Genomic DNA, 25,229 nt, shown 5'->3' on the forward strand with positions numbered 1-25,229 from the left:
TATATTATCTATGATGAGTTCCTCTTTTTTCTTAAACACACAGACTGGAGTTTTATTGATATTTCTATCTAATGCCTTCATCTACTTATTATATCATCTGTACCATTATTGATTTAACTTTAATTAATTGATTTTTGTCATGATGTTTAAGCATAGATTTTTTTAGGAAGGCATGATCAGAGGAGCCTTTAGTTTATAATACATTTTTCCTAACTATGAACACAATACCATTCTGGGAAATCTATCTGATATCCTGTGTATTAAAGGGGTTTTTATACTCTGGCTACTACGAATACAGCTTATCAAAGTCATGAATAGAGCTATAGACTTGTTTTCCTACCCCTTCTAGGTAATTTCTTTACAAAACTTGGCATATAATTATTTAGCTAAAAATTCAATATGGAACCATTTGTAAATCTCTGGAGTTCTCTCTGTATGCAGCTCTCTCTTTTTTCTAGTACTCTGCCCTGCAAATTTTAGACCTCTGGGTTTCCCTGAAATCCTAAAGCTTCATCTCTATAAGTTAGACTTGCAGGCTCAACCTGGTTTCCTTTTTGCCTTCCTATGGCTTTGAAATTCTTTCTTTAGGTAGTAAGTTTGAGTAACTGGGAGTTCACATCATCTGTTCACCCTGTCTCAGGGATCACTGTGCTGTTCTGCTTCTTATTCAAAGTTTTAAACTATTGTTTTGTATATTTTTTCTTTCTTGTTTGTTTAATGTTTTTTAAATCTTGACTGGAAGTAGTAATCACTCTTTGCTCCTTTGGTTTCAAATATATTATTTGATATTTTTTTCTATTATTTTGTCCAGACTACTTTTCACACTGTGACCTTCCATGCACTGGAACTGTAACACTGTATTTAATTTGGCATAGAGACTCAGTTTTATTCCTCATGATGTAAACTGGTTTTCTTAGTACTCTCTATTAAATAATATATATTTTCTGTGTTCATTTGTTGCAATATATTTTAAAATATTATTTTTTTTTATCTGCATGGAACCATTTTTAAACTTTCTATGCTTTTTCATTGATTTTTTTTTTCCTGTTATTGTACCAGTTTCACTCCGCTTTTAGTATTTTTGTATTGGTATCTTCTCTCTCTCTCTCTCTCTCTCTTTTAACTATAGGCTTCTTATTTTTGTTTCTATTGCTATAGCATTGGTTGGAATATTCTCTGCTTTGTTAAATAGCAATGATGACAGTGGATACCTTGGGTTGTTCATGATCTTAAAGGGGAATCTATAGTATTTAACTTTTTCTTTATGATACCTTGAAGGAAGATGCATTTCAGCAGGTGAGAATTATAAAATCAGTGTAAATCTTAAATTGCTCACATTCTCTTAACAATAGTAATTACTCATATGAACAAATTTTTAAATACTAAGAATATAGTTTTACACAGCTTTTGTATTAAAGTAATAAAATGTATAATGTATATTATAAATTTTGAATTCCTCAGGATACAAAGTGTAACTTTCGATTATATTGAAATTACATTTATCCATAAATTTTTTTTCCTGCAAGAACATTGAGATACAACAGACACTGAACTCAAGTAAATATACTTCAAAATATAGTTTTCCTGAGATCTTTTTGAAATTAAGCAGGATATATTTTCTCTGTGAGTTCTAATTTTATCAGGTATAAAATTCAGACTTAAATACCTATCTCAAAGAATAATTATAAACATTAAATGAGATATGAAATTAAATGGCATATGGTACATTAAGTAGAGTAAAAAGCTTGTTTCTTAAGTAAATATTTATTTCTGCTTTCAGTTGAAAATGAGACAATATTGTTAAGTGTAATTCTGTGATGTATCTAAATAGCTGTAACATAATTATAATAACTTTATATTTTTCTGAAGTATCAATGGTATCATCATTATTAAAATATTGACAATTTTCTCCACTGCAACCAAACTTAACCTTTGAGTAAATATAGATGATTTACTCAAAATGGATAAAATTAAATACAGATGCCTCATTTCTATAATCCAGCCAATTATATATTTGTTAAAACAGCTTTTGAACTAAACATTTTCTCATCTAAATGGTTAAGATCATATAGAAACAATAGAGAAAAAATAGAAATATGTATAGTAATGTAGATTTCAATCCATTATCATATAAATCCATTAAAATAGAATAGTGCAATTTGAATGTTTGAGATCTTTCATAATTTAGATTGTTTTAGAAATTTGCTTTGTATAATGAGATTGAATGTAAAGAGAAAACTTTTTAAATAACCTTGAAGATAAAATTTCTAATGACACATTTCAACTTACATGTAATGTTAATTATCTCATTATATAGTTAAGATACATAAATAAAAATAGAATATTCATATATTCAAAGAAATGTACATGAAAATTCTATTTAGCCAATCAACTTTATAATGGGTTATTTTATTTCCACAATCCCACAATGCTGGGACTCGAACCCGGGCCTCCAGCATGGGAGTCAGGCACTCTACGTGATGTGCTATATTGCCAGCACTATAATGGGTTATTTTAAATAGTGAAATGCAATAAGGATTTGTAATCGAGTAAAAAACAAGAATGTTGATTAGGACACAAAATATTCAGCTTGTCTAATCCAACTATGATAATGAAACCCTCTTCATGATGGGTAATGTCTGGAAAAGTTGCGTACTTTGCAGGTGAATGGCCTTGCACAAGTACACATTTTATCAATTTATGACTGATCATTGTAAGTGGTCCTTGATTAACTTCCTTGTTATTTTATGATTTTTATTCTTTAATAACCAAGAATAGTCAGATGTTTCCCAATGAAAAGAGTGTTGTTTAACTACTCTAGAACTGAGCCATCAATTCTGAGCAGTTTATTTAGACTCAGGTGGTAGTGATTTGGGAATTATTTTACTTGTAGGGGCATTATATTTAAAAGATTGCATCAAATCAGGTGCAGTGGTGCATCCTGTATGCCGTTCCTGTCACTTAGGTGGAAGGATCACTTGAACCCAGGAGTTTGAGTTCATATGAAACTGTATCAAAAGGAAAAAAAAAAGTGTCAGAATTTTATTGAGTATATATTTAGGAGTGTCAGGACTCAATGTAAAACATACCTTTATTTAGCATTAATAGATTCTAGCAAGTGAGTTTCCAAAAGAAAAAACATGTAGGTAATTCAGTTTGAAAAATTGTGAGTTCTCCTATAGGTGAGCATAAGAACTGTGACTACCAATTTCACACCCGGGATTTATTCAAACGTATACCAGAAGACAAGTACAAGAACAGACAAAGTAAGTTACAATGAAAACAGGGACAGTAGTGGTTACTTTGGGGGCTGGTGGTTCTGAATGATGGTTTAGAGTGAGCTGAACATACAAGAAATGCACAGGGTGAGGGATGTAGTTCAGTGATAAAATGCTCCCTTATTATGCACAGGGAGTTCCTGAATTCCATTCCCAGCATCCCACCCTCCCCCCCCAACCAAAGAGAAAGAATGTATGTGAAGTAAGAAAAGAGGATGATAGAAATAAGACTGGGAAGAGGGTTCTATTCATTTATTTCTCCCTTTGTCACTGGTTTGCTTCCTAAATTCAACACTGAGGACTTGCTAACTCAGCTACCAAATCCTGAGAGATCCACAAACTTCTTGCCTGGGGCTCCTCCCGCTGGGAGGCGGGTGGGAATGGAGTATATAGGGACGCAGTGTGAGGATTCCGTTCCCTTCCAATTCCGTGCAACAGGACCTGCAGACAGGAGCTAAGCGTGGGATGAACACACAGTGGCAGTGGCCCGCGCTGCCTCCCAGTGTTTCAGCGTTGGCAGGCTGGACAGCGCCAGGATGACTTCTGCTCCTCCTCTGGAAGTGGGGCAGGTACTTCTAACCCCAGAGTGACAGATCATTGTTCACCAAAGGGCTGCTCTTCGCTAGCCATCAGTGAGAACAAGCCACTGAAGATGGAACAGAGACACAACTGCTTTCCTTTATTTATTTAATTCTGAGCTAGCAGTAGCCAACGTAACCCCTTCTAGAGGGCAACTCCGGAGCGTGGGGACAGACTTCTCCCCAGGTCTGTCTCCTTCGGGACACACGGTGTGACCGGTTCCCGCGTGCAGAAAACTTACCAGGGAGAGAGGGGCATCAGTTAAAACCAAGTAGTGTGCATTGCACTTTAACGGGGCACTTGGGCACTTGGAAACTCCAGCAGACGCTCCCGGAAAGGACATCATGCCTTCCAAATCTTTTCCCAACCTCTCTCTGTTCACCGGAGCGAATCAGAGCGGTTTCGCTCCCGAGGTGTTAGAAAAGGATTTCCTGCCGGGCTCCGACGGGACCACGGCGGAGCTGGTGATCCGCTGTGTGATCCCGTCCCTCTACCTGCTCATCATCACGGTGGGCTTGCTGGGCAACATCATGCTGGTGAAGATCTTTGTCACCAACAGCGCCATGAGGAGCGTCCCCAACATCTTCATTTCTAACCTGGCGGCCGGGGATTTGCTGCTCCTGCTCACCTGCGTCCCGGTGGACGCCTCGCGCTACTTCTTTGATGAATGGGTGTTTGGCAAGGTGGGCTGCAAACTGATCCCGGTCATCCAGCTCACCTCCGTGGGCGTTTCCGTGTTCACCCTCACTGCCCTCAGCGCCGACAGGTAAGACCACAGGTAGCAACGGGGTGTTTGGGAGAAGTGGACGTGGGGTAGGGCGGGGAAGGAAGGAGGGCCGGAAGGATGCTAGGAAAGGCTGGGGGTGGAGAGGGAGGCAGGGAAAGAGACGAAATGTGGGAAGTAGAGTAAATGGAGTCAAAGTGGACTGAGATATGAAACTTGAAAAAATACAAAAAGTTATTTTATATAATTTAAATTGCATTACCTTTAATATTGCTCATCCTAGTTCCTCCGTTCCTTTATAGACTTTGGGAATCTTTATTAACTCTTTCATAGAAAACCTGTAGAACAAAGGTGGGAAAGTACAACTATTTTGTGGGATCCCTTTGTGTGTGCCTAAACCTTAAAAGTGGACTTTCCTTAGTCTGTAGAGAAATACTCCGATATATTAAGAATGTCTGCTCTAGTATTAGGGATATGTTTTAGATTTTTTTTCCGAAATAAGAAGCAGCATCATTTACACCCATTAATTATGTGCTATTTATTGAACTGAAAAACAATTAGAATAATAAATGTTCTTCAGACAGATGCTTTTTCTCATTCATCCTATTTAATATCTGAAGTCATGTTATTTTTTGCAGATAAATACTAAATTCCAGTGTCTTAAAACAATGCTGGAAAATATGTCTTTGATATTGAATATGCTTTTCACATTCTAACAGTGTGAAAAGTCCATTATGATACCTGGCAGATTAATTGGTTTAACCTTGTCATTTTCCACCTGTACGTATTGAAGCTCAGGCAATATAAGTCTGCTTGAAAGAGCTGGGAGGAAAATCTAGGCCTCCTGACCCAGGGTCCAGTGCTGTATCCAGAATCATGCCTTTGAGGGTTTTAGCAGAAGAACTGAGATAGGAAGAGGACAAACTGCATGATTAGGTGTCATTGCATGGAGCTGTGGTTTTAATTTCCCTGAAAAAAGGGGAGGGAGATGAATTAAGCTATTTAGATAAACAACTTGGATAATTAAGGTGGAATTAACTCTCCTCTTTAATTTACACATTAAATTATTAATGAAAATGAATCTGGATCTGAATTTGCTGGTGTTTGCAATAATACCCTTTTATTACTTGGGAATTGGCCGATGTGTGTTGAAGGAAAGACAATATCCAGTGGGGAATTGAGTCATTAATTCTTAAACTGGAAACAATTTTTAGTTTATGTAATATGTTCTCTAAAATCATACTCCTGGAAAACTGGGTGACTTTCGTGCAAATGATTCACTTCATTTTGTTCATGTGATATCATTTACCTTTTAAAAAGTTTTCTTTGACTTCCAAAACTAAAATGTGACTTTTTAGTTTAGCTGCCTGTCTATATGGAAACAATTTTAATTAAACTGTAAAAAAAAAAAAAAAGAAAAAAAAAGAAAAAGAAGAAAAACTTAATGATTCGAATAAACCAATGATTAGCTATCACACAATTGGAATTATCATCATTATACTTTCTTTTTAGAACATGACAATAGCAAGACCCAGGGCTTGATTTAATTCCCACAAGCTTTTTCAATATTTTCACGGAGACACACAGGTAAATTTGCCCTGACCAATGTCAGAAAAATGCAAATCCTCATATACTTAGTGACTTTTTAGTTTTATTCGCATATCAGGTACTTTTTGCATATAGCACAGTTAGTTTAATCATAATGCTAAAGGTAACTGGGCTGCCCTCTACTTGGACCACAATCTGCCTTTGTCTATTTTCATCTTGTTCCAAAGGAATTTAAGGCAACTTAGAAATAAAAATACAAACAACACATAACAGAAATGAAAGGGAGGAAACCATAAAAAGGGAAATAATAAATGGATAGGAAAAATGAAAGTTGAAAAATACAAGTTGACCCATACTTCACAAAATGTGAATTCTAAAATTTTCTGAGTGCTATCTAGTTGCTAATTCAGAAAGGAAAATTAACTTTTCATATCAAGAACTCAGTTGTTTTTATATGACCACAGAAACAGGATGAATCACAATTTATGCATCTAATACCTAATACATTGGTTTATATTTAAGTAAAGGTTGTGTTTTTTTTTTCTTTTTTTTTTTACAAAAAATTAGATGTATTTAACCCAGTGAGCTCAATCACATCTAGCTTATTTCTCTTTCCTCTTTCCTTAGGAGCATCACTTCCTGACTTAGGAAGCTGTGTATGATTCTCACACTATTTATAGTATTTCCATGCTTTGGATATTGCTTTATAGTCTTTAGAGATTATTCATCTTCTTTGATCTGAAACCTGTGGGATGATAAATAAGGAGGGAAGGCACCTAACTGAAGTTTATGGCACTTGGGTGCTAATCTTGCATCTGTTATACCCAAATGTTTTACCTGGAGAAAGATGATAAAACAGCCCAACATCCACGCTCACAAGACAGGGCACTCCTCATTTGCAAAGTAAGAATAACATCTTCAACATGGAATAACATATGATAAGAGCAGGCATCTGGTTCTTCAAATACTGAGCTTCTGCTGGATTCTCACTGCTCTATGCACCCATTGCACTGAACAATTAGTAGGAAGCCTGTGGCAAAGATGTCCATAGCTGCACCCTGTCTTCTTGAAAATCCATTTCTAAATCTGGCTCATATTCAGAATTATCAGAAAATCTCAGTAAATGCAGAATCTCATTTCATAGAGATTTCATTGTTAAATCTGGGGAGAAACTTAATAACACGCTCTCTTTTCTTTTCCAGTTCTCTGGGTGATTCTGAAGATTGGCATATATTAAGCATTGTTAGCTTCTGTCTCCATTTCTCACCACTATTCCCACTTCCACCTAATACCTAATGACTCCTACTCCATTCTATCACAGTTGGTTTTAATAAGAGATGGCCTTTTTATTTGAGCAATATTGTCCACTTATTAAGAACCTACTGTGGGCCAGGTATTATATTATGTGCTAGAGATATAGCAGAGAGCAAGACCTCTCTTTCTATTGTATATAGTTCACATTGAGACTTTTTGTTGGTTTATTCCCTGCTTGATAAATGAAAGTTTGATAAGAAAAAAAAGAGAAGGTAATGTAACTAGAAATACTGTGGAAATGTGGAGATGGAAATTTTGAGGTATTGTAAGAGCTAAAACATAATCTGATTTTGTATTTCATTTTGTATTATGATTAAATTTAATTATCTCTTTGCATTAAATTTAGACTGTACACAGATAAGCAAGATTTACAACAGGAATTGACAAAGAAATATCTTCATTGACAGTGAATACATGAATTGTAATTATGCTTTTCTCTATCTGCTTTTTGATTGATTAGTCTCTACTACTCAGGGATAATATTCTAAGACTATTCATAAGGGAAAATGTAACTTTTTATAAACACTTGTTGTGCTACAGAGTTCAGTGAAACAATAGTTATACTGAGAAAATTTCCCCACATTTTATATTAATATTTGAAGGAAGTATGCACTAGATGGTTTTAGTTTTTACTTTCTCTACTTCCAAAGATGCGAATGCAACCTTGGTTGGTATAGAATACATCCTTTGATGATTGTGAGCTTTACTTCAGTACTAACAATGACACTGGTACTCTGTTATTTTCAACTGCAGTTTCTAGTTTTGTACAATTTGCAACACTACCCTTTCATTTAAATGTGCGTCCTTTAGAGAGGATTCCTGGGTCCGAGCTAGAGAGGATTCCTGGGTCTGATCTCCTTTTCTCACAAGAAGTAGCTCAACATCCTCCCTGTTGAAAAGGTTGCCCTACCCTTGTCCCATTCTTGCTTGAAAAGCTCCTTGCTTTTCCTAAACAAAGAATTTTGTATCTGTTACTAGTAATCTTATCAGTGTGAATGATTTACAGTTTTAATTCTTATTTGAAGTGTCCCAACATAAATTATGGTTATAGTACCTGCTATGGTATGAATGTGTGTGTCTTCCCAAAATTCATTTGGTGAAATCCTAACCCCCAAGGTGATAGTGTTGGGTGTGGGGATTTTGGGAGGTGATTAGGTCAAGAAAGCAGGGACCTCAAAAGAAAAAAAAAAAATTAGTGCCCTTATAAAAAGAACTCCAAAAAGACGCTTGTCCCTTCCATCATGTGAAGAAGCATTGAAAAGTCACCATGAATGTACTAAGAAGAGCATCGAATCTGCCAGCATGTTGATCTTAGACTTGCTGGTCTCCAGAACTATGAAAAACATAACTGTGGTGTTCAGAAGCCACTTAGTCTAGGGTGTATGTTATCGTGCCCCCAATTAACTAAGATAGTGCCTCTGCAATAGCATGTGCTTACATGTTGCATAGAGAAGTAACATTTTCCTTCTCTTAAACACACAGAGGGAGTTCAGAATGCAATTTGTGAGTTTTGATAGTATAAAAAGAAGGCTTGATCTAATCGAAGAGATCACCTATCTGCCTTTTAAAAATCTTCCTCCACATAAAAATGATTTACAATCATCTTTTTGTACTTGGCTCTTAAATATGAATTATCAGTCAATAATCATCTAATTTGGGGAAGAAATTTCAGCACAAAAAGATAAAATAAAACCTGGAACTATGCTGGAAGATGAAGATTAATTTTTTGTTTGAATTGCATAAATAATATAAGACAATGCACATATAACATAGGAATAATAAAGGACGGAAAGTAAAACTAGTAGAATATCTTAGAAATAAAACCAAGAAGAAGATAGAGATGTGCTTGATAAATTGGAAACTAAGACAGAAGAAGCACTGAGATGCACGAACTGGGTTTCCAATTATCCAGGAAGGTGGTAAAGGAACATTAGAGAAACTAAATCCAGGTACGTGGGAAATTATGCAAATGAAAAAATAAGCAAGTATTAACTCTAGGATAAGCAGAGGTGCTTATAAGAAAGAACGCCCTAATATATCATCATATTGCAGTACTTAACTTGAAGCTGAACAAATGTTTTAATCACAATAATTTTGTATCACCTATACTTAATACACACCATGCAAAGTACTAAATCAGAACATTGGTGTTGGAGTGGAGTACAGATAATATAAGAGAAAAATCTTCAACTATCATAAAAGAATGTCCAGAGCTAACATTAACATTCAATTCAAGAAACAGTGGTAGAAGTATATTGTTTAGAAATATGGAGGTAATGATATGGAATTTGCTTTAATTCGTGAGTGGGATGAAATAGGGGTTTCTATTTTGATTTATAGGACTCAATACTCTCTGATTTAAACAAAACTCTGAATGTATTAATCTGATGTAAGAAAAAAAATTAGCTCATTCTAGTTACCGATTCTAATTCTTTCATTTCCTTGAGAATATGCAATTAAGAATGGGGGAATTTAGCACTTTTTACCAAGTTGGAAACCTGGGGAAAATGCACTCACTGTACATGCTACTTTATTTAAGTCAGTGTGATTGCTACACTGTTGCTTTCCTTTAATTTCTCTGCATTTTCTGTTTCATATGGAAAGTTCCTCTAGATTAAAATATGAATTGCCCTTCTCCGTGGTGGGTCTGGAAAGGTCACTTGGGAGAGAGAGAGGCTGCCTGAGGGTGATGCTAAGACTGTGAGCTGCTCACCCCGAATGGGGCGTATGAAGCCCCTTAACAGACTACAGAAGGAGACCTAACTGGTTGTCATGAGACTTGAAATATGCTGAACTTTTAGAGCATCAGATAATTCAAGTTCAGATAAGGAGAAGGTACAGGGTCCTGACATGGTTAGAATCTACTATTTACCTGACTCTTAATAGGGGTTTTTTGTTTTGTTTTGTTTTTATTTTTTTCCTAATAAAAAAATTTGAGCACAGTGTTCTTATCCCTACTTTAAAAATGAAGAAAATTCAGATCTTAAGTGAATTTTTCTCAAAGGTTATCTCCTCCATATATTGCAACCTCAAATGCCTCTGAATACAAATATAAATAATTGGAGGCCTGCATACAATTTTGATTTGTTTGCATCATCATTACCTCACTAACGTGTGTGACTGACTTTGCTATAGAAAGTTTTGGACTAAGTTGCTGTATCCTGGAGTGTGAATATTTTACCAGTAGTTATGTCTGATGTATGACCACCAGTATATTTGGTGGGAGGAGAAAGGCTTTCAGGGAATATTGATGGTGAAATCAATTTGAGCTATAAAGAAAATACTGTTCCATTTTCAATTCTTATTATTGAATTATAGAGAAAATTCCAATCTGAATCAGTAACTAAGAGTTATTACTACCCTTAGAAAGTGAGTTGGAATTCTCAGGCTCAGAAGTTATAGAATATCAAGGTAGAATGTAATTGTATTATACTATGAACATTTGAAGTTTTATTGGTGTGGCCTGTATATAGCAATGACAGTAATAAAGTTTTGGAAATGAAACTATTTAAATAAAAAATTTAATAAATGATGATATTCAATTAAAGATGAGACATGTAGTATGTGTGGATGGAGAAAAATATTGTGAAATAGGTAAATTTGAAAAAGGCAATTTTGGAAATCCCAATTTAAAATATTTTTCTGTCTCTTCTTGTCTTGTATACTCATAATTAGTGGAAAGACTTGAGACAGGGACACCAGGGAACTTAGGTCTACCATACACTACCAAACAGCCAGGCAGCAAGGGAAGCACTGGCACCTCTTACCAAATGAGATTTCCTTCTTATTAAGGAGAATAATTCGACATGAATTGTCTTTCTAGGTACAGAGCCATCGTAAACCCCATGGATGTGCAGGCATCGGGGGCTGTGCTGCGGACCTGTGTGAAGGCTGTGGGCATCTGGGTGGTCTCCGTGTTGTTGGCAGTTCCCGAAGCTGTGTTTTCAGAAGTGGCACGCATTGGCAGCTTGGATAATAGCAGCTTCACAGCATGTATACCTTACCCTCAGACAGATGAATTACACCCAAAGATTCATTCGGTGCTCATATTTTTGGTCTATTTCCTCATACCGCTTGCTATTATTAGCATTTATTACTATCACATTGCAAAAACTTTAATTAAAAGTGCACATAATCTTCCTGGAGAATACAATGAACATACAAAAAAGCAGGTAAGCTTGGTAGATGTGTGTGTTGGGAATGAACTGGTTGGAACAAGAGATTGCCATTTGTGTGCTGTTTTGTGGCTTACTGTTCTGTGAATGGTGAGGACAGCATAGGGCCTGCTTTAGCCTTACCTAGAAGGGATGTTGGGATCTCTAGTGTGTGGTCATGTCATAGCCCTGCAAAAGTCTACTGGATCTAGTTTACATGGGTCTATGACAATGACCTGCAATTTCAACACTAGAAATTAATGTCTTTGAAGGTTTTTATTTACAGGCAAATGTTTATGCAAAGACCAAATCATAAAGCAGAAATTTTCACATATTTAATATAAATATACTTATTTTTTAACTCTTTTATCAGCCTACTAAAAGTGACAGGGGATCTGGGAAAAGGATGAATCAGAAAAGACTATAGGCACTGCCTGGGATCTGAGGATGGGGCTTCCGTGGGATGCAGGAATGTGAGGCTCTGATGACAGCACAGCAGTGGAGAGGGAATGGGTATCATTTGAGAGTGGATTGAAAATACTGGTCTACCACAAATTTATAATTTTCCCTAAAATTTACATATTAATTTAAAAATTATAATATAAGCTGATGTGCTTTTTCTTTCTTAAGGAACATTGTAGTATTAATTTCAGGTAAAACTAATTGTGTTGATTCACATAGAGACAGAAATTGTGTTCTTATGGGAAAGTTTCTAGTTGCATATTTTGTATAATTCTGGAAAAGAACTTCTAAAAGGTATTGTTAGTACAGGGAGATTATGGGTATCTGTTCCCAATATGAGGGCAAACGAATTGAATCTGAGATTATTAAAATTGCTGGGATGTAGATAAAATGGTAGACTGGGTCCTCTGGCACTTTTAACAATAACAAAAACTGGAGAAACTTTCTTGAGTGGCAGGTAACACCATTAATTGGTAACCATCCACACTGAAGAGCCATATCTGCTTGAAAGACTTAAAAGTCAATCAATCTTTAAAGATGTTGTTAGATAAATTAATAGATTTGCAATCTACATATCTGGCATCACTGAGATATCCAGCTCATAACCTCGCTGGGCTTTTTTTTTTTTTTTTTTTTTTTTTTTTTTTTTTTGGTGGTGCTGGGGATTAAACCCAGGGCTTTGTGTATGTGAGGATGTGAGGGAAGCACTCTGCCAACTGAGCTATATCCCCAGCCCCTCACTGGGCATTTTACTTTATATGACCATTTCTTTTTTTCAGAGGTCTGTAATGTAACTTCTATCTCAAATTGGACATTTGACTTTTGGGTTTTGGTTTCTAAAGTTGAGTTCCTCTCATACAACCTCCTTCCCTACCATTTTGTTGTTGTTGTTGTTAATGTTTTTTGTTCTACCTTGTCTTTGTGAATTTCCCTATTGGGATCTATAAACTCTGGCAGGGGTAACTGGGTTGTGACATCTGCCAAGAAGTCATCTCAAAGCCCCCAGCCTACTATACACTAGATCTCTTAGTATGGTATAGATTGCCATGAAATTCTAATATCTATACTCTACCAGCTGAGAAGGAACTGCCGAGTAACCTCGATTTCAAGTTGGACATTGCTGGGTCATCTAAATTAGGCCATGGGGATACATCTGGTCTACACATTCTGCTTCCCCAGGTCAGCTGTGTTTTAATCCTAAAACTTCCCAGTCTTCTCTGGAATATTCTAGCTGAAGAGCAATAGTTCTATTTCAAAAATATGACTATTATCAGTGTCTTTTGATAAATTATGCTTCCACATTTGTGCTGATTTATATAAATATTTAGGAAAAAATTATTTCAAACCTGGACTTTAGATGTTAGATATACTCCATGTTTGAATAAATATGTCAAAATGGACTCTACTGTCATGTATAAGTAACCAGAACAAATAAATACTAATGATTGATATTTGAATTTTGTCTACTATCACATTTCTGAAGATATTCTTATAAAACAGTAAACATAACATAAATTTGATTAAAAAAAGAAAATGCATTTTTATTTGTAAAAGTAATTTAACAGTAATTTTATAGGGTTCCAGACTCTTTGATTTATGTGAGTTAGGAGTTTAAATCTCAAGTTATTTTTCTTATTTTGTGCAGTAAGACTTTTAAAAAAGTCCTGTTTCATATACCAGTTTTTCCTATTAAAAATGCCCAGATCTTAAAATAATACCTAAATTTGAATATATTCTATGAATTCTTTAATGTAGTGTATTTAATACAAACAGAAATAACATCTTTATACTGAACGCAATGAAAACTTAAGCAAAGGAAAATAGTTTAAAAATAAGAATTTGTTTGATTACAGTTTTGACATGAATCCATAGTCGTTTATTAAAAATTCACCATCTAGTCTTGTATAAGCTCAATGAAAATAGCGTAGTGACCAAAACAGATTTTTCCAAACTGTTAAAATAATCATTTTGATGAAGAAATACAGGATTTGTATGTTTATGGAGGTATTGTCATGCTATCGTAAGTTTCACTCCTGTTGTGCGGTGTGAAGCTTGAATGTGGCCACTCTGTTTTCATTTTAACCAATGGGACTCTTCCCTTCTGTTTTTACAGATGGAAACAAGGAAACGCCTGGCTAAAATTGTGCTGGTCTTTGTGGGCTGCTTTGTCTTCTGTTGGTTTCCAAATCACATCCTCTACATGTACCGGTCCTTCAACTATAAGGAGATTGACCCCTCTCTAGGTCACATGATTGTCACCTTAGTGGCCCGAGTTCTGAGTTTTTGTAATTCCTGTGTCAATCCATTTGCTCTCTATCTCCTCAGTGAAAGCTTCAGGAAACATTTCAATAGCCAGTTATGTTGTGGGAGGAAGTCCCGTCCAGAGAGATCAACCAGCTACCTACTCAGCTCTTCAGCTGTGCGTATGACATCTCTGAAAAGCAATGCGAAGAACATGGTGACCAATTCTGTGCTACTAAATGGGCACAGCCTGAAACAGGAAATGGCACTGTGATTATGGTCATTAAACTATTTCAGAAGAATTTACTAACTTTCCTTTTCCTATTGAGCAAAGCAGAACTGAGTAATTTCTCCATTCTCACTGTTGCTCAGTTAATTCATTAGACATTTCCATGATAGACTCAGAAAAGGCAAGAAACATTTTACTCTGAATAGGACTTTAAATTACATTATATACACTCATATGCTATACACATATCTCATATTAAAAGTGATTCAAAAACCAATTTAATATGTGTATAAATGAAAATTGCTTCAGGATTTAGGCTGTTGCTAGAGCCAACTCTAGCATATTTAGCTTAAATTTGTTTTCTCTTGAGGCATAAAATAAATTACTATATTGAGTCAATGATTCAACAAGGGGGAATATCAAAATCCTATTATTAGGAATACAAATCATATTTTTCTGGTGAGTACATTGTATTTACAACTAGTACAAACACACACACACACACAGAAAAATAATGGAAACTAAAAAAGTGGAACTTAACACAAATCAACATTTATCGTGGTTCTTTGCGTGATTAATCATAGCTTATAAAAATAGCTCATATCTATAACTTCTAGGTATAAATGTATGATGACATTTGCATTATGAATTATAAATAGGTATCATATCAATATGATTTACCTTATGATTGTTAAATTGGTTTCATGTGCCCCAAATTGCAAAATTATGATTCAGAAATTTGCATGTCCATCTTTGTATACATTGCTAAATTCTCGACAGTTCTGTTGGTTCTCTGTAGATGTAATAAGATTTGTATGATTCTGGTGAGTTCTCACCCTCTCTTGGCAATAGTCAACTGACAAATATGTGGAATCTCACTTAAGCAATTTTCTCTGCTTGATGTCACAGTTTTCTCTGAATGAATATCTTGATTTTTTTTCAGTAAAATGAAAACATGATACCAATAAAATTTTAAAAGCTACCACTTTTAAAAATTTAATTTTTGAAACAATGTTTCATGCTACTGCTCTTTCCAAATTTGCTGAGATGATTGTTTATATATTAAGCTCTTCCTTAAATATTGCTATTCCATACCATTTAACATATGAAATTTTCAATTACATATAGCAGTTGGAAAAATAAACACAAGAAAATTGCTTGTGCTATTTGATAATCATAAGGATAACAAGCACTAATCAAATATTTTCTGTGTTATAGGAATATTCCTAAAGATATACATGTATTGTTGAACTCCGTCCTTGATATAATCATTGAGGTGAACAAGAGTAGGATCTAATTTTGGTAGGGTATGAAATTACCCAATTTTGGGGTATCTTTATTCAGAAGAGTATACAGTTTTGCAAATGAGATGAAAACATCTGGTCATGTGAACACTTTGTCAGGACCCTGAACTTAGGCCTCATTCACCTCTGAAGTAGATCTTGTTTTTATCTTTAATTTATAGATTAGGAAATTGAGGTTCAGTTTTATTAAATAGCTTGAAGATTATTCATCCATGTGGAAGAGCTGTGATACAACAGTAGATACCATAGGGTGATGCGTGCGTCTCACTATTCCACTGCCACTCGCCAGTGGCTTCCCATTACCCTCAAGAGTTGTTCGTAATCTGTGGATAAACTTAGGTCCTCTCATCATAAAGTCACACAAATAGCATGCACAGGATTTATATTGAATTTAAGGATTTTTAAATCTTTTAAGGCTCATTCATTGAAACCTAAGAAGTCATAGCTTCAGAGTAAGAATTCTTGGTCAATGCAGAACCTTTCTTTTGGACGGTGTTAAGAAGATGGTAGATACAGATGAAAATTTCAAGATACACACATATATTTTGCATAATCCTCTTAGTTTAATATATATATATATACACATATGTATCTTGTATATAAATGAAACACTGCAATATAGATGCATACATATCTTACAAGATATATATGTGTATGAAATTACATATTTATATATGAAGCTAAGGTATACAACTATTTAAAAATATTTTTCTGTAATGACAAATGAGTGAAATGGCACCACAAATTTCTATTTTTCTGTTTTTAAAAAGGACAATCTTAACAATAGTGACATATATGAGCATATAATATTAGCTATTTTGGCTGCATTGAAAGCCAGAATTTCTTTTAATGTTAATCCTGCCTTTTAGAGATTCAATCAATACTCTTATAGCTCTGTTTACAAATTAATCAGGTTGAAAATGATCTGTGCAAACTCCTTTTATAGTTTGACTATTGCACTCTACTTCTGGGTTATAATCTTAATCCACTCACTGTTAGAATCTCTCATTTTCAAGAAGTTCTGTGAATTACAGCATTTTCTCAAATATTCCCTTTCTTTGGAATAGAGTCTTGATAATTACTACATTGGAATATATTTTATGATGTTTCACATTTCTTTCTCTCTGTATAAAGTTTATTTTACATATATACATAATATGAAAATGAGTCTTTAATGATTGAACTATCTTACACTTTCCAAGTCAAACAAAACTTCAGGTTTTACATGTACATACTCATGCTCACACATGAGATTTGGTTCATATTAACATTATATTTCACACTTTGGTATTTGTTGGATTTCACATGTTTAAATCATATGTATCTGTTTAACATGCTTACTTTTAGAAATATTTATAAAGATGATCTTTGATGACGGTTGGACATATGATTTTTTTTTCCATTTTACCATTTTTTTTCCATCGCAAAAGCGATATGCATTCCACAAAAACGGAACTTTAGATTTTCAGCTTTGATCCTCTCCCGAGTTGGTGACAATACTCTTCTGAGGCTGGACAGCTGCAGTGGCCAGTCAGCCTTGATCATGAGGGTAAATAGCTGGTTTTGTAATCTACAGGGAGTTATACTGAATAAAGTATGAGATATTCAATACTTTATTATAAAATAGGCCTTCTATTTAATGATTTTGCCCAATTTTAGGCTAATGTAAGTGTTCCAAAGTTACTTAGTGTAGGCAAGTCTAAATTATGATGTTTGTTTTGTCAGGTGTTTTAAATGCGTTTTTGACTTGGGGTATTTTCAATTTGCAATGGGTTTATCAATGGTTTATTTTGTCATAACTCTATCATAGATTGAAAATTATCTATTTGAAGATTTCACTGCTCTTACTCTTGTTCTTTTTTCTTTTTTTCTTTTTTTGGTACCAAGGATTGACCCAAAGGGCACTTTGCCACTGAGCTACATTCCCAACTCTTTTTTAGAAAATTATATTTTAGGACAGGGTCTTGCTAAGTTACTTAGGACCTCACTAAATTACTGAGGCTGACCTTGGATTTGCAATCCTCCTGCCTCAGCTTCCAGAGCTGCTGGGATTACATTACAGGCATATACCACCACACCCGGTTACTATAGTTTAAAAGTATGCCCTAAAGGTTATGTTTTTGAAACTTAATCCCCAATGCAACCATGTTGAGAGACTAGACTTTCAAGATACAATTAGGAGGAGAATAGGTTTATGTGCCACAATCATAGGAATAGATACGCTGTTGCAAGAATAGCATGCATGCAAAGGATGAGTTTGTCTTCCCTTCCCTTCTCTCATGCACACTCTCCTTGTGATGTGTTCCACCATGTCATGATGCAGCAAGAAGGCTCTTGCTAGATGTGCTCCCTTGAACTGTTTTAATTAGCTTTTTCACTGCTGTGACTGAAAGACCCAACCAGAACAATTGTAGAGGAGCAAAAGTTTATTTGGGAGCTCAAAGTTTCAGAGGTCTTAGTCCATAGACAGCCAGCTCCATTCCTTGGGACTGGAGATGAGGCTGAACATTATGGCGGAAGAGTGTGGTGGAGGGAAGCAGCTCACATGATGATCAGAAGCAGGGAGAGAGAGAGAGAGAGAGAGAGAGAGAGAGAGAGAGAGAGAGAGAGAGAGAGAGAGAGAGAGAGAGATCTCCACTTGTTAAATACAAATATATATACACCAAAGTCATGCTCCCAATGCCCTACTTCCTCCAGCCACACCCCACTTACCTTCAGTTACCACTCAATTAATCCTATCCATTGATTGGGTTCAATCATTTCTTCTTTGAACCTTCTTGCATTGTCTCACATGTGAACTTTTGGAGGACACCTCACATTAAAACCATAACACCAGCCTCCAGAACTGTGAGTCAAATAAATTTCTATCATTTAATCAACTAGTCTGTTACAGCAATATCTATTACAGCAGCAGAAAGCAAACTAACATGGTTCTTGCTACCAAACATTGATGTTAAAATAAATTAATTACAAATTTATCTATGAAGTGCACACTACAGAAGTAAAACAATTGAGTGATGCATATTAGAAGTAGAATAAAAATGCCAAACTCCAAAACTGTTGAAATAATACATAGATTTAGTGGACTGCGATAAACCCAAAGTTAATCAATTACTGATTTATGCAATTCCATCTAGCAGTATCATGATTCAAGAAAATATTTCTGAAAAAACGTGTTTAGTGTGGCAATATCTGTCATCATGGAGAGAAATTTCATCAAATTCTTATTTTAATATTCATTTAGGATATATCCTTTATTGTGAATCTCTGTCTTTGAGCCAGGAATTGTTTAAAAGATATAAAAAGAGCATTCTTTGACTGCTTGAAACCATAGACTATTCCCCCTTGATTATCTCATTAGTAAAGTGGGTTAACAACAATTGTAAGTTATGTGATGCATGTAAACTGTTACATAGTGCTTTGCATAATTTTCAGTGTTCAGTGAAGGTAGCTTCTATCATTATATTTAAGTTACCTTTCCTTTTGTAGATAATAATAAAATTTATTGAAATAATAAAACTTACCAAGTGCCAGATCCAGTACTATATGCTTTATAGGACTCATTATGTCAGCCTATAAGGCAGGTGTTATTCTAATTCTCATCCTATGAATGAAGAAACTGAGGGTTAATAAGCATATTAGATATAGAAGGAAGAACTTATGGTTAAATTCTTATCCGTCTTTAAATTCTTATATAGTTCTTCATTGCATAATGGCATTTTGGTTATGGTAGATTCCATATATGAAGGTGTCCATGACATTATATAAGCTAAATTTGTGTAAGTACACCCTGTGATGTTAGCACAACGATGAAATGAGCTAACAATGCATTTCTGGTAACGCATCACTGTATTGCCACTGGTAAGCAATGCATGAATGTATTTTAGCCATTCAAGACTTCTAGGAGTCTAGAATTCAGGTAATTCATTGAAAGATAGAAGTTATTATGTCAACAGTTTCCTTCCTGAAATGCAGAGGTAACCTGACAATGGAGGACAAAAAGGTTTTTTTTTTTTTTTTTGACTTTACCTTTATTGTTCCTAATGTAAGGAACACAGTTTGAATTCTGGGTCACCCATGTGAATATCTTTACAAAAATAAATTTAATACATGAAAATGTGGAAACATAATTTTCCCCTAAATTTATTTCTAAATATTATAGATGCTATATAAAAAGGGGAAGAGAAATAAATAATGGAACTTTTTTTGGTTAAATATTTTTTATTTTTACAGACACATTTTGATTCATTATACACAAATGGGATACAACTTTTCATTTCTATGGTTGTACACAATGTATATTCATGCCATTCATGTAATCATACATATGTATAGGGTAATACTGTCTGCTTCATTCTACTGTTTTTCCATCCCCACCCCCTCCCACCCCTTTTTCCTCTACACCATCCAAAGTTCCTTCATTCTTCTCTTTCCCCCACCACCCCCCATCATTATATATTGTCATGCACTTATCAGAGAAAACATTTGGCCTTTGGTTTTTTGGGCTAGACCTATTTCACTTAGCATGATATTTTCCAACTTCATCCATTAATCCAGTGACAGTAAGGTTAATGGAACTTTTTTATATCAAAACATATATTTCATTTGACTATTTATTTGTTAGAACATACCTTAAATGTTTATACAATACTACAGAGGTATAAAAGGGTTAATAGATTTTAAATAAGTATAATGTTCCACTTACTAGCATTTTATTATTAGCTTTATTGCTCACTCATGAAATGTTTCTACTAGGTTTCTAAAACTTGAAATGTTCAGCCACTAGATTTCTGTTAAAAGTATATATATTTCAACTTCAAGTAAATTATCATATTTGTATATTTTCTTCAGACTTTTCCAAACAAAGAGAAAATGTGAGAAAATAAGGTCAGCAAAAAGCAATTTTTGTAAGATTATTAAAGAATAAAAAGAAGATAGCTAACAAAGTCTGGTTGAAACAGCATTTTAAATGATCATTAAGAGGATGTGTTACTTATACGTTGTGGATACAGCATTTTATACCATTGCATTCTCAAAATTATGATGCCAAATTCTTCCAAGTGCTCTATTTTTTTCATATGTTGCATCTCACCACAAAATTTCGAACAGGAAATTTTCTTATTTACACATAGAGACAAGTTTTAATATGTATGGGCAATTTGTGTTTGAAGTGGTATGCAGCAAAATTTAACCAAGATTTCATTTCTGGGAACTAACTCTTGGGTAATAAACAGATAATAATTACCCATTATTCCTCATAGTGGAAGAATAATATAAATTTAACCCACTTAGGAACTTAAAAAGTATTTTACAAAATATTGAATGATATTGAACAAAATTATTTGAAATTGGAAACCTGTAATCACTTGAGGTATCTTGGCACTGTGGATAATTGAATCTTAAAATGAAGTATTAGAATGCTCAGACTGTTGTTTTCATACACTAGAAAAAATTTGTATTTGGAAACTAGCTCTATTCTGAAAACTTTTAATTTCCTGCTGAATGTCAGGAATCTCATTGCTTCTAGTATGTGGTATTCTGCTGCTTTCTTCTAGCCAAAAATTGTAAGCAAGTTCTCAGTATGATTCATTTTGTACTCTTTTGCATGATTATTTATGTGTATGTATAAGAGAAAGGAGAATTCTTTCTTTTCTTCCTCAGGACATGTTCGTATGAGACTGAAGAAGTAGGAGGAAAAAATCCCATTTTATATGACCTTGTTGTCTTTGTTAGACTTTGTCATTCTTATATGTTCATGCTTTTTGATGAGCAAAGTTTCTTCATGAAAAAAACAGGAAGAGTGTGGTCAAATAGATATAAAATCTTGTTGATACTTAATAAAATTCAATGGCAAATTGAATTTAGTGTGCACTTCTAACTTATTTGAAAAAAAAATTATTTCAGTAACAAGTTACCAACAGCAGTAATATTTCTGCTTGTTTCATCAAACACATCTCTTGAAATTAACAAAAACCTTATAAATTTCAGTGCATTCAAGTGTGTATAATCTGTCTGTCTGCTTTATTTTTGTATATCAGCCTAAGCTATAATAAGCTGTCAAGAGAATTTAAAAATTAGGACTTTGTTCTCCTCTCTGGTAGTCTGCCAAGAAATATATTATAATGGAATTAAGCACTGTTAAATAAAATGGTTTGTAATATCTCATTGCACAGGACAGGAGGATACATTATATTTCAGAAGAATTTGTCATTCAAGAACAAATTCCATTGTGTATATATACCAAAAACACAAAGAACCCACAGTTTCTTTATCCATTCATCTGTTGAAGGGCATCTAGGTTGGTTCCACAATCTAGCTACTGTGAATTGAGCTACTATAAACATTGGTGTGGTTGCTTTCCTGTATTATGCTAATTTTAAGTCCTTTGGGTATAAACCCAGGGATAACTGGGTCAAAAGGTGGGTCCATTCCAAGTTTTCTGAGGAATCTCCACACTGCTTTCCAGAGTGGCTGCACCAATTTACAACTCCACCACCTATGTAAAAGTGTGACTTTTCCCCCCACATCCACACCAACATCTGTTATTGTTTGTGTTATTGATAATAGACATTTTAATTGGAGTAAGATGGAATCTTAGAGTTGTTTAAATTTGCATTTTTCTAATTACTAGAAATGTTGAACACTTTTTCATATATTTATTAATCACCTGTATGTCTTCTTCTGTAAAGTGTCTTTCTAATTCCTTGGCTCATTTATTGACTGGATTCTTTGTGTTTTTGGTGTAAAGTTTTTTAAGTTCCTTATAAATTTTGGAGATTAGTGCTCTATCTGAAGTGCATGTGGAAAAGATTTTCTCCCACTCTGTAGGCTCTCTTTTTACATTATTGATTGTATCCTTTGCTGAGCAAAATCTTTTTAGTTTGAATCTATCCAATTTGTTGATTCTTGCTTTGATTTCTTGTGCTTTGGGAGTCTTGTTAAAGAAATTTGATCCTAAGCCAACATGGTGAAGATTTGGGCCTACTTTTTCTTCTATTTGGTGCAGGATCTCTGGTCTAATTCTTAAGTCCTTGAGTCATTTTGAGTTGAGTTTTGAACAGGGTGAGAGATAGAGGTTTGATTTCATTTTACTACATATGAATTTCCAGTTTTCTCAGCACCATTTGTTGAACAGGCTATCTTTTCTCCATTGTATGTTTTTGGCTCCTTTGTCTAGTATGAGGTAACTGTATTTTTGTGGAATTTTCTCTGTGCCTTCCATTCTGTACCATTGGTCTGCCTGTCTATTTTGGTGCCAATACCATGCTGTTTTGTTACTATTGCTCTATAGTATAGTTTAAGGTCTGGTATTGTGATACCTCCTGTTTCACTCTTTCTGCTCAGGATTGTTTTGGCTATTTGAGAACTCTTATTCTTCCAGATGAAAAGAAGAATAATATTATGGTATTTGTGGATAAATGGATGGAATTGGAGAATATCATGCTAAGTGAAATAAGCTAATCCCCCAAAACCAAAGGCCAATTGTTTTCCCTGATAAGTGGATGATGATAAGTGATGGGGTAGGGAGGTGGGGGTGAGAGAAGAATGGAGGAACTTTAGATTATGTAGAGGGAAATGAGAGGGAGGAGAGGATGGGGGCATGAAAAATGGTGGAGTGAGAAAGATATCATTACCCTATGTGCATGTATCATTACATGAATGGTATGAGTCTACATTGTGCACAACCATAGAAACGAAAATATGTACCCCATTTGTGTACAATGAATCAAAATGCAGTCTGTACAATTAAAAAAAAAAAGAAAAGAAAAGAAAATGACTATTCCATGGGAAAAAAAGAATAAGTTCAAAAATAAAAAGCAAAGATAAATATTCAAACACCTTTATTGCTTAAAGTTCCTTATTTTATATTAACATCAATTTTGGAATATTATGTTGCCTTTACTTAATAATTTCAAAAACTTGAAATCTGTAAGGAAAAGAAGAAATAAAAGTTGAAGTTGCTCTTTTCATATAAAAGTACTTTGATTAAAAACCCCCTTTGATTTGCTTTCAACTGTATTAAGGAAATTGAAAATCTCCATCTTCCAATATTCTTTTCCTTTTTACTTTTCTGTGAAACTTTTTACCTGAATATTCAACTTGTGTGAAGTTTCCTCTGCTTTCCCGATTCAATTGACTGATGCATCTTGATGTTTGTTGAACATATGAACAACTTGCTTGATTTTATGTTGTTGCTATAACTGTCTTCTGTCTTCTGCCAACTGACTGAACTGTTGTTAGAGAAGGTATTCCTTGATATGTATTCTTCAGAACTGTATTTTAGGATTTAATGTATGTTCGTATCAGTACTCTCAATCTCTTTTAATGGGAAGATTGTGAAAGTGGTGACAAATGAGTGTCTTGACTCCAATTTTCACAAGATAGTGAAGGACAAAGGGAGGGATGGTGTGGGATCTTGAAGTCAACACTGCTCACTGACTGGTCTTTAAAGAACATCGTTCACTCTTTTAGCACACAGTCTTTAAGGCAGGGTATCATTCTTGTCCTCTGGAGACTTACGAAACTATAGTATATTGACAGTACCAAACATCTGATGAAAATAAAACATCCACACAATCATCTATTTTTATTCTTTGGGGTTTAGAGAAAACATCTCTGTGATTATGTGAACTTTTCGCCTTATTTCAATATCTTAGTATTGATATCAGTTAAATTCTCCTATTAGATTCTACTGGCTATGTTAACTACAAATAAATTACTTAATTAGTTTAAGCTTCTTGTGCTTTTCTTAGATTCAAACAGTTACCTCAAAGTATATGAAATCAACATTTTTCTTAATGTTTCCACCTACTTACTAATCATCATTAAGGACAAACGATGAGTACATAATGAGTTTAGCTAAATAAAGGTCAATTTTGTCCTTAGTTCTTGGGAGTAATAACAGCCATTGCAAATAATAATCAGGGAAACCTTTGTGAATCAACTTATTAGATATAGAAGATAAGCGATAATAAGGAGAACTGATATAGAAAAGGAATTGCCCCCCCATATTTGACTTACTGTGAAAAGGTAGAAACTGGTTATTATTGAGACTATAAATATTCAGAGTAAGGAAAAAACCAGAAATATAATTAACGAGAGCTTATTTTACTGGATATTTTGCCTTATCAAGTATAGTCAAAATGTTATATATGATGTAAAATGTTTGACATATTTCAAAGAGCATTCCCTGGTTTTAGTATGGTCTATTAGTCATCTTAAATTCTTTAATGAAGGTTCTAAAAAAACTTTAGATACTGTTCCTTATCATTGCAGTCAATTATTTAAAAAAAATCCTTACAAATTATGAAACAAGTCAAAGAGACGTTGTTTGCTATTTTATTTTGTAGTAATGACTTTGAAGAGGAACCTGAGACTTGAGCAGAATTACCCAAC

At 34.4% G+C, this 25,229-nt stretch overlaps 1 protein-coding gene across 1 annotated transcript; it reads left to right on the forward strand.

Annotated features, from left to right (window-relative positions):
* Positions 1 to 4,201: 4,201 nt before the first annotated feature.
* Nmbr (neuromedin B receptor) lies at positions 4,202 to 14,574 on the forward strand. The gene is made up of 3 exons (XM_047559614.1): positions 4,202 to 4,623; positions 11,267 to 11,615; positions 14,173 to 14,574. Exons 1-3 carry the CDS (start codon positions 4,202 to 4,204, stop codon positions 14,572 to 14,574), a joined length of 1,173 nt encoding a protein of 390 aa, XP_047415570.1.
* Positions 14,575 to 25,229: the final 10,655 nt, after the last annotated feature.

This window comes from Sciurus carolinensis, chromosome 7 (genome assembly GCF_902686445.1).
Source record: "Sciurus carolinensis chromosome 7, mSciCar1.2, whole genome shotgun sequence".
Classification (NCBI taxonomy): Eukaryota; Metazoa; Chordata; class Mammalia; order Rodentia; family Sciuridae; genus Sciurus; species Sciurus carolinensis.